The sequence below is a fragment of the Maylandia zebra genome, linkage group LG4, assembly GCF_041146795.1.
Source record: "Maylandia zebra isolate NMK-2024a linkage group LG4, Mzebra_GT3a, whole genome shotgun sequence".
NCBI lineage: Eukaryota > Metazoa > Chordata > Actinopteri > Cichliformes > Cichlidae > Maylandia > Maylandia zebra.
Window position 1 is genome coordinate 12,676,152 of NC_135170.1, and position 11,045 is coordinate 12,687,196.

Sequence of the window (11,045 nt, forward strand, 5' to 3'; positions counted from 1 at the left end):
ATTTTCACAGGACTGTAACAGGGTTGGGAAATTAGAACAAAACAGCCTTTTTTGTTCAGATTTAGCGCATTGCATTGATTTGCATATCATTTTATTATCAATTGGTCTTGAAAACACATGGCAAAGTTTAAAGAGAAAAAAAAGAAGCACAGGAACACATGCCTGATACCATTTTTAATATACATAGAGGGAACAACATGGCCAGTAGGACCTCCAGAAAGTACAGTGCTTCAACACAGCTACATACTTTTTTTCTTCTCTGAAACACAGGCGCTAAATGGCTCATTACAAACCCCTCCAAGTCTAAACGCACTTTAAATCCATCTTCAAGTATCCATGTCTCTGTTTCCTTACTGACACTTTACAGCTTCTTGATTTTTGTTGGGCAAAATGACAAGCAGTACAGTCCACACTATTTACATATGTAAGATGGCCTCGCTTGTCTGCTTATCCATTCATGAAGCTTCTGTCACGGTTCATCCCTGAATCAGTCAGTCACGGCGGTGGTGGTGTTGTTGCTGCTGAGGGCCTGCTCTAGCAGGGCTCGCTGGGCGGAGGCAGGCAGGTAGAGGAAGGAGTAGACCAGCGCCAGCAGCAGCAGAGCCAGCAGCAAAAGGAGACCCCAGTCCGACGTAATTATAGGCTCATCACAGCGAGCCTGCAAAAATGACTTATTATGCATGGTGGAGAGGCGGCTTAAAATACTCACGGCAGTCTCAGAAAGTAATCCTACAGAAATAAATGCAAGGTCAGAAAAATTACACCTCTCAGAGTTGGAAAAAAATGAATACCGCTTATATAAGCTGTGTCCTTCACGCTTTATCCAAATGATATAAAATAAACGGTATCTAGACAGCCTGCCTTGTCACGTCTCTGGGCAAAAAAAAAAAAAAATCAGTTTGAGAAAAGACCTGTAAAAATGTTCGTATTATGGCCGGCAAAGACTTTTGCACCAAACTCAAAGTGGTGCAGAAAAGATCAAAACAGTTCTAAAAAGAAAAAATACATCCAAGATAGAGAAAGCTGGTTAGAAATTAAGCAAATCCAGAGCAACAAGGAATCTTTAGATATCTTTTTTCACACAATCCACAGTAAGGATGCTGAAAAACTTCCTCTTACAATATCAGTATTGATGCTTGCCTCCTGCACAGTATCTGCCAGCTCATCCTCTCTCTGACTGAAGCCTTTGTGTTAGTGCCACGTGCATCTGTGTGTAAGCATGTGTGCCTTCTTATCGGAGTGCATGATCTGCTATGACATGTTACGAAACAATAACCAGAAAAACAGCATCACAGCAGCACGACTGTATCCAATTCTCCAGCATTTGACTCAACGCACACACCAATTATATAATAAGTCTTCATCCTCTTAGCTCAACACACATTATTACCTGTCTGCGTTCAGGGATTACTCTCTGGAAGAGCCTGTGCTTTATTCAACCAATGTGTTTCAGCACGTAATGTTCCAAAGAGTCTTCACTTACTATATTAGCTTTGGACCCGTGAGGAGGTCAAAGCGTGACAAGATGGAGAAACGTTTTCTTCACCCCATCTCTGAATCTGAGCCCTTTGTCTTCGTCCTCTCGCACGTCCTTGCTCAGGTGCCCTCCAATGCCCCTGGATGTGCTGGGGCAGACTTGAACAAAGCGCATAAACAAAACGTGGCATTTCATTACCTCAGCTGCTCACAATACTGGATTGTCACATGGACCCATCAGATTAAAGTCCCGAGGTGAAGGTGAGGGATTATGAACATCACAGTAACTGTGGACTGACCTGAAACGGTACCACAGGGCAATAAATAAATAATAAAATGAGACAAATGCAATAAACATAATCCGCTCACTCCAGTCCAGATGACAAGCTGTTTGATAAGATAAGATAAGATAACCTTTATTAGTCCCACACGTGGGAAATTTGTTTTGTCACAGCAGGAAGTGGACAGTGCAAAAGTTATGAGGCAAAAATTAGAATACAATAAGAATAAATACAGTACACAACTGTACAGAATAGAATAAAATAAAATACTATATACAGTAGAATAAAATAAAATAAATATACAATAAGATAAAAATAGAATACAAATACAAATACTATATACAACTGAGTAAAAATACAACGATGACAGAAAGGATTATTGCACTTAGTATTATTGCATATGTATGGATGTGTGTGCTTGATCAGTTAAAGTCTTTATTATGGAGTCTGACAGCAGTGGGGAGGAAAGACCTGCGAAATCTCTCTGTCCCACACCGTGGGTGCCGCAGTCTCCCACTGAAGGAGCTGCTCAGTGCTGTCACAGTCTGCTGCATGGGGTGGGAGATGTTGTCCAACAGGGATGACAGCTTAGCCGCCGTTCTCCTGTCACTCACCACCTCCACTGGGTCCAGAGGGCATCCTAGAACAGAGCTGGCCCTTCGGATCACCCTGTTCAGTCTCTTCCTGTCCCCAGCAGAGATGCTGCCGCCCCAGCAGACCACGCCATAAAAGATAGCAGAAGCCACAACAGAGTCATAGAAGGTCTTCAGGAGTGGGCCCTCCACTCCAAACAACCTGAGTCTCCGCAGCAGGTACAGCCTGCTCTGCCCTTTCCTATAGAGGGCGTCTGAGTTATGAGTCCAGTCCAGTCTATTGTTCAGATGAACACCAAGGTACCTGTAGCTGTCCACAGCCTCAATGTCCATACCTTGGATGTTCAGTGGTTGCAGTGGAGAATGCTTGTGCCTGCGGAAGTCTACCACCAGTTCCTTGGTTTTACTGGCGTTGATCTGGAGGTAGTTCAGCTGGCACCAGTCCACAAAGTCTTGAGTCAGTCCTCTGTACTCCTTGTCGTCCCCATCAGTGATGAGGCCGACTATTGCAGAGTCATCAGAGAACTTCTGCAGAAAGCACTGGGTGGAATTGTGGGAGAAGTCTGGAGTGTAGATGGTGAAGAGGAACGGAGCCAGAACCGTTCCCTGTGGGGCCCCCGTACTGCAGACGACCCTGTCCGACACACAGCCCTGAGTCCTCACATACTGTGGTCGGTCGGTGAGGTAGTCCAGGATCCAGGTAGTGAGGTGATGGTCCACTCCAGAGTTCACCAGCTTGTCCTTTAGAACCGATTTGATTTGATTTGTAACTGTTCAAAGTTTTCAATACAGTTGTCATAGGGCTAAAAACCAAACATCAGGAAGCTTCTTCCTCACTCTCTTCGCTTGGCTTGGTAATAAAATCACAGGTGAACCAATAGCGTGCCTATAAATAGAATAGAATAGAATAGAATTCAACTTTATTGTCATTGCACATGCACAGGTACAGCAAATCCTCTGATGAAGGACAAGTATTTCCCATTCATTCTCTCTACTCTTTGTGCAGACGTCTTGAGCTATTCCTGATTTCTTTATAATTTATTTTACTTCCAGACTTTCTTATCATTTATTAAGGCAGTGGTTCCAAAACTTTTTTTGCTAGGGCCCCCTTTGTTTTACAAGAAAAATGTTTGTGCGCAGCACATAATTTGTTCCCACCTCTGTATTTGATTCTTGGAAAAATACCAATGATAACACAATTTGACAGGAATAAAATATTATTTTTGCCCCAAAAAGCTGATTCACAAAGAGCTGTTAGCTGAAAACTTGACATATCCTGGCCATATGTGCAGTGGATCCTTGATAAATTTGAGGAAAGTGGACAAGTGACGGATGAGAAAAGCAACAGCGGGCTTCTAAAAAATATCTGCGCCAGCTGAACTGTATTTGAAAGTCATGTTCTTAGGAAATAGAAAGACATTCAGACCTGATTCGTGACCTGAGAAATCTGTCTGTTCACTTGAGCCATCTACTGTTCACTGAAGCCTCACCATAAATGGTCTCTATTAGAAGGGTGGCTATAAAGAAGCCATTTTTAAAGAAGCGAAACAGGGGAAAAAGTCTGAGGTAAAAACCCAGCACACTGGACTGGACTGAAAGAAAGCAGGTCTGAAGGAGTGATGAATCCAAACTGGAAATCTTTGGTTCAATATGTAGGTCAGGAGAGAGTAACAACAGGCAGTATCTACAGGATCTTGTTGAAATTATGAACACAGAAACGTATGGTCAGATATTGATCCACCACGCATCCATCTGGAAAGCATCTGATTGGCAACAGCTTCATCTTTCAGCATGACAATGATCGCAAACACACATACTGTGCGGTAAAGGCATACCTGGATAGAAAAAACACACAGTCGAACACTATCAGTCATGGATTTTCCTCCCCAGAGCCCGGACTTCAACATTATTGAAGGATTGTGTGATCATCTTGATAGAGAACAGAACAAAAGGCAAAAACATCCAAAGAAGAGCTTTGAATGTCCTTCAAGAAGCCTGGAGAACTATTCCTGAAGACTGCTTAAAGAAATTACAAGAACCCTGCCTAAGACAGTTAAAACTGTGTTGAACAATAAAGGTGGTATTATCAAATATGGAGTTTCACGCTTGTTACAATTGTATAAACTGATACATATCTCGTATACTGTATTTCTCTGTATGTTTTAAAAGGTCTCCTATTTCAAATTTTCCAAGCAAAATATGAAGAAATAAGGGGCGGTTCAAGACTATTGCACAATACTGGAGACTTTTAATCCTTGAACAAAGTAAACCAGCAACGAGGTGAATCATAAAATGTTTGCAAACGTAAATCGTTCATGTATGGTGAAATAAACACCGTCATACACGGGTGGTGGCGCTGTGCACCTTTTAAGCTAGTCTGACGACCCAAAACACGCACGAAGAAGATGAAGCGCATGCGCAGTGCAGTGCGTCACAAGCGGCTATGTTTACATCTGTTGAAAACATTTATCACTTTTTGGGTCCTTATTAACGGTAAGTTTTCCGGTTATATTAACTATGATAAGAAAGCCCTATAACCGGGCTTTCTTATTCAGAAAACATATTTTATCATACAACACAGGTTAGTTGTCTTATGCTAATAGCAAACCACTAGTTAGCAAACTAGTGGGCGCATGATTTACTGCCACACGCGCAGGTGGATGGGATGCTCTCACGGCCAAGGAAACGTCCTCGAATATAAGACAGGCTACGGCCACCGGTCTGTTCTCCTCACAGCCGTAAAGATGGTTTGGCGCACTGCGGTTGAGGCTCTGGAGGCTTTTTTGAAACTACATAAACGTTCAGGACCTTTCGACCTTTTAACTCCTCCATTCTGGGTCAAATCTGATCTTTTTTTTTTAAAAATTTGACAGCAGTAATAATAAATAATTAAACATGAATGTTATTGTTTTACCCTGAAATTCGACGCATTTTCCGAAAGTTACACAAAATACGCAAAATGAAAGTTAAATCCCAAAAATATTGTTGTACACCAAGTCTATTCAGGGTCAAAATTGAGCTGTTTCTTTTCAGATGAATTTCAGATCTAAACCTGGAAAACCGTACATGTCAGGTCTGTGTGTATTTCTTATGGGAGAGCGCTGACAGAGGTGAAGGCAGACGCTTGATTCAGTCATGAGAACTGTCACATCTGCCCAGTTTCCCAGAGAGACAGGCACCTGCTGGTTTTTAAAGGATCGTGGAGGACTCTTCAAACAGTGTAATAGTAAAACACCATAATTTTGCACATAAGGAGTTCAAACATAGGGTGCCTTGAGAGATTGTACCTTGACACAGACACGAGCATGGTAGTAGGTTGATGAGCACTGTTGCATCAGAGCAAGGTTTCTGGTTTAACTCCTGCAGGGCTGTTCTGCATGGAGTTTGTATGCTTGACCAGCTCTAGAGGTACCTGGACTGAGTTTCCATCAGGTCCTCAAGCTTCCTTCCACAGTCCAGAAACATGCATGTCAAGATAATGTGCTGTATGAATGTGTACTTAAGATGTTAGAAGACCTTTGAGTGATCAGTAAGCCTAGAAAAGTGCTGCACGAGCACAGCTATGTTGCATATCTATGCTGGTACTTATGCTTTGCACCTGCAAGCACAAGTATGCATAATGTAACAACAAAAAACTTAAAATCCATTTATTCCGAGTTAAATGAGATTAAAGCAGAAATCAAAGAAAGTTGTGAGAAACACTTGTGCAAGACCCAAACATGCAAGGTTTCATTCCACTGCCTGCTAGTTTATACTAATCAAGTTTTATGCTCTATAATTTATTGACTGTTGAATTAATATAAGTGGCAGCTATGAGGTTTTTTTATACTGGTGAGAGGAAAGTCTTTAGTACTGTACTTCAAATAAACCCTCAGTGACATGTGTCACGACAGCGACTTTGTCCCTGCAGGCCTGCAGCGCTTGTGCCAGTTAATCACTGCACACGATGAGCACGGAGCCCGCTAGCCTGGAGAGCCTGCGTGTACTGTATCACAGTGATGACTACATCGTGGTGGACAAACACTGGGACATCCGCATCGACAGCAAGATGTGGTACGAGACGAACACCGTACAGGCACAGCTTCGCCACCGCTTCCCTCAGCTGGCTGACCCACGCACCTACTATGGATTTCGGTCAGAATCCCTTTACTTCCTCTGCACTTGTCAGATGTTCTTGGTAGCAGGAGTAGTCTTATTGTTTTCCTCGTCTCTCACAAGGTTCTGTCATCAGTTGGATTTCTCCACAAGTGGAGCTCTTTGTGTTGCCCTGAATAAAGCTGCCGCTGGCCGGGCTTACCGCTGCTTCAAGGACCGCACCGTGACCAAATTCTACCTCGCTCTGGTATGGGCTGCAAATACAGTGAAACACATGCAATTGTGTTCTGACACTTTAATGAATTTAATGAGTTTTTAAGCGTTTTTTTGTTTGTTTGGCTGTTGTTGTTTTCTTGCTGTTAGAGTCCCTTAATCCATAGCATAATTACTGACAAAGATAAAATATTTTTTATCTTTCAGAATTTGATAAATAAAAATAGAGTAAAAAAAAAAATGATAACAGGAAATAATATAATAAGAGTAAAAGAGATAAGGATACAGTAAGTCAGATGGCGCATGGGACATAGAAATGTACAAGATCTGCTGGATAAATTATAACGAGCTCATGTAAGCACTTATATGTGAGGAAGAATATTTTAAAATTGATCCTGTACTTCACAGGAAGCCAGTGCAACGATTTAAGAAGATGATCACGCTTCTGTGTGCCTGTCAGGGGTCTAGCAGTTGCATTTTGAAAGAGCTGCAGTTGTGTTATAAGTGTTTTGCAGTAATCCAATATGGATGTAATAAAAACATGAATGACTTTTTCTAGTTCAGAATTAGAAAGAAATGGCTTAACAGCTGCTCTGATCTGTGCGTCTAATTTAAGAGAGGACTCAAACAGAACAATTAAGTTTTTTTTTTCTGAGGCTTAAGAAATGATGCCAGCGATCATTATCTGAAGTGATAGTGGAAACTAGGGCTGGGCCATATCATACCGTTCACTGTAACACCGGTATAATGTCGGGCAATGATAGGAAAATGAAATATCGCGATAGAATATGGGTAAAATGTGCATGCGCAGTGCCTTTGTTTTCATACGCACATGGCGGAAAAAGCATGGCGGCGACGGAGAATGAGAAGGGTGAAAGCCGATCGTTGAATTAAATGGATGAACCAGAACTGGTTTGTAAAATTGCTGCAACTTCAGTGGTGTGGAACTGGTTTACCTTTCGTCCGTCAGATACACAACAAAGCACTATTTTTGGTAGAGCGTGCTAGCGGGCCGTCGTTATTACCGTGTTTTTTTGGAAAATACGGCACACTTAAAATCAATCCTTTGATTTTTCTGAAAATCGACAGTGTACCTTATAATCCCGTGTGCCTTATGTATGAATTCTGGTTGTGTTTACTGACCTCGAAATGATTTTATGTACACGGCGCTCAAAAATCTGTCAAATGTTTTAGTATGACTTTGCTAAGCTACAAACCCGCACCGTCAGAGCATGACGGCTATCGTAGGCAGGAGCCTCGCGGAGTGATACGTACTGTGCTTCAACATAATAGTAGGGCTGTGCGATATGACCAAAATCTCATATCCCGATATAAGACATCTATCGTCCCATAACGATATAAATCACAAAAATTTAACATTTTCTGTAAATTCTGTGAATCTCGTGCAGCTCGACTTGCGTGAAGTGTTTCCAGCTGGGCGTGAAACGATACATTTAGACATAAGTTGTAACGGCAGCCGTTTTCTTTGTGAGTATTTATTAAACAGTGTACTGCAGGGAAAAGCCTGTTCTAACGTTTGAGTCTAAGGTCTATTTTTTAGCACCTGACGGCTCTTTTTTAATTCTCACCCGTAAATACTCGGCATACTGTTTCACTTGATTCAGTTTATTTTGAAAAGTCTCAACAGGATCTTGAGCTTTATTGTGAAAGGTTTATGTGGAAAATAACCTCTTTTTAAGTTTTGTGGATATTATACATGGTTATGCTGAGGATGTGTCGGCCAATTTCCACTGGAAATGCCTTTTGGTTAAACTGTCAGCAAGGAATTTGCATTTGCACGGTAAAATTTTTATATAACTTTAATGCACATAAAAACCAGCTGCTTGTTTAAGTGAAAATACGTTGATGGGTTTTTTTTTTTGCACTAATAAAGTTGTGGAGTTGTAAAGTAATTTGTCTAGTGTCAATTATATCGTCAGTTATATCGTTATCGCAAATTTTCAAAAGTATATCGTGATAAATATTTTTGGTCATATCGCCCTGCTCTAGTGGAAACTGTAACTGCCTGATGAATCACTAAAATTTCAGTTTTATTTTAAGGTAGATGTCAGACTTCGCAAAAGAAAACAAAAGAGGAAGAAGGCCTTGAACCGGCCACAGTGTGGGTCATCAGATTCAGGCTACTTCCCTAAACTATTATGAGTAAGCTAACTAATAGAACCAAAATTTCCAGCTCAATTAATGATTAATAGGACCTGACGAGTACTGCCGAGTTAAGGTAGAGCAGGCAGAGAGAGAGAAAGAGAGCTGACCTTCTGTTCTTTGACCAATCAGCACGAGGGATGAATGAGAGAGGAAGGAGAGCAGGTTAACAAGGATTGCAGAAAAGAACAATAACCAGATGATGGATGTGCGGGTGCTCTGAGACACGTGTCAGTGAAAATACACTTTTTACTTTCCAGATACGTGGGGCGGTCGAAGGAGAGACACACACTGTGGACTTCTCCATCGGCAAGAACTCCACGGAGGGAAAAACACATATGATGTGTGTTGAGGGAACAGAAGGTACTTAAACTTGGCTTGGTTTGAGTCTTGTGAGTGTGAACAACAATGAGTAGAGACTCTGACATTTATTCCATCTGGACATCGTGTTGAAAGTAAATCATTAATTTCCAGCAGTTGTTTGAATTATATTCTGTTCTTTCCTTCTGTGGTCAGGTTGTGAGAACCCCAAGCCTTGCCAGACTGAGCTCTTAGTGTTAGAATATGGGTTATATGACGGAGACCCTGTTACCAAGGTGCTGCTGCAGCCTCTCACTGGTAATTGCATTTGTTTCAAAGGAGAAATGAAGATTTTCTTCTTGCAGAGGAAAGCTTAGCTTCCATGTAAAGATGGCAGTGCCAGGCCTGGGTTTTTGTGTTTGTTTGTTTGTTTTAACTGTAACATTCATTTAGAAAGAGGCAAACACTTCCTAAAAAGTCACCCTCCCGCTGCCGCTCAATTTTCCTTTTCTTCTCAGGTCGAACCCACCAGTTAAGGGTCCACTGCAGCGCTTTAGGCCACCCTATTGTCGGGGACTTCACCTACAGCTCGGGAACAGACAACTCCCCGTACCGCATGATGCTGCACGCACACCTCCTCCACATTCCCCTCGAACCTCAGCCACTGCGCGTCACTGCCGGAGACCCTTTTGTCCCAGCGGTTGATCCCAAGTGGCTCCCGCAGTGCTCATTAAGGACACTAGATGCCACTGTGGAGGCCCTGATACACCGCAGGGAGGAGGAGGACAGGAAGATTAAAAAGGAAGAGCAAGAGAGAGCGAGAAAAGAAGAGGAGGATGAGAGGAGAAAACGAAGCAAGGAGCAGAGCACCGAGGAGGAGAGTGAGGAGCAGAGGAGACAGTGCCAGCAGTGGCTGAGTGAATGGGCTGGAGATTGATTTATTATTACTATTATTATCATTATTACTTTTCATGGGTTTCGCGTCTCCTCGTGCATGTTGAGCATGCATTTTATTTGAGTGTCCACATCTGTTTCATTTCAGCTGCATCTTGGTGGTTTAACTCCTTTACGTTCTCACAAACAAGTTAAGATCACAAAAAGGCATGTGTGAACATAGTTTATGCTGCACTACTGGAATGTCCACACTATACCCACTGCAAGCTGCGAAACAAGTGCCTTGCTCAAGGTCAAGTTAATAAGAGTTCCTTGTTGCTTTTTTAATTTTAATGTGCCAACATTATAAGAAATTGGCCTTTTTCTGAACTACAAAAGCAGATGTTAGTTTCTCCCAGAAAAAAATAACTGTTTTTAAACTCGTGTGATTGGTTATTTATGATACAAAGCACTCATGAAGTCCCACATGAAACATACTGTATCTGTAAACACTACTCAGCATCCTACCCGGGACTTTAATGTTTGTGGACAATTTTACAGCTTTATGTCTCTTTTAGTCCAGTACAAATACCCTCACTTGCCACTTTGTTAGGTACACCCATTCAGCTGCTCATTAATGCAAATATGGGATCAGCCAATCGCATGTCAGCAACCCAGTGCATTTAGGCACGTCAACATGGACAGAAAGACCTGCTGAAATGCAAACTGAGCATTTTAATGCTTTGGAAGCAAAAATGGGCCCAATCTGGTACTAGCAAGGTGTATCTAACAAAGTGGCCAGTGAGTGTACAGAGCACTGATGTGGTGTACAAAGTTCATCTGTCTACTATTTCTAATAATGGCATGAAAAATTTCTATTTTTCACACTATTATTCTACAATTTTGGGGGGATTTTCCCCCTTAAAATCCCATCAAGTACCACAAACAACATTTGAATTTCAAACTGGTATATATGATTAAAAACTTGGGATCAGCTATATTTATGACTTTGATTAAGAAGCAGGGTTTGAACATGCCAATAAAATGAATA

At 41.7% G+C, this 11,045-nt stretch overlaps 1 protein-coding gene across 2 annotated transcripts; it reads left to right on the top strand.

The window, feature by feature from the left end:
* The first annotated feature begins 4,732 nt into the window (after positions 1-4,732).
* Positions 4,733-11,045, top strand: rpusd1 (RNA pseudouridine synthase domain containing 1). 2 transcript variants are annotated; one of them, XM_004576032.2, is made up of 6 exons: positions 4,733-4,843; positions 6,261-6,484; positions 6,569-6,692; positions 9,082-9,184; positions 9,338-9,439; positions 9,640-11,045. In XM_004576032.2, exons 2-6 carry the CDS (start codon positions 6,297-6,299, stop codon positions 10,056-10,058), a joined length of 936 nt encoding a protein of 311 aa, XP_004576089.1. In that variant the 5' UTR covers positions 4,733-4,843; positions 6,261-6,296; the 3' UTR covers positions 10,059-11,045. The 2 variants fall into 2 exon arrangements, with proteins under 2 accessions (XP_004576089.1, XP_076739116.1); XM_076883001.1 differs by having other exon boundaries at positions 4,753-4,843; positions 6,244-6,484.

What these genes read in the sequence shown, in the direction of transcription:
- rpusd1 (XM_004576032.2), top strand. Translation starts at nt 6,297, where the DNA reads ATGAGCACGGAGCCCGCTAGCCTGGAGAGCCTGCGTGTACTGTATCAC. An exon ending in CGCACCTACTATGGATTTCG is followed by an intron (nt 6,485 to 6,568) that starts GTCAGAATCCCT and finishes GTCTCTCACAAG; the next exon opens with GTTCTGTCATCAGTTGGATT. An exon ending in CCAAATTCTACCTCGCTCTG is followed by an intron (nt 6,693 to 9,081) that starts GTATGGGCTGCA and finishes TTTACTTTCCAG; the next exon opens with ATACGTGGGGCGGTCGAAGG.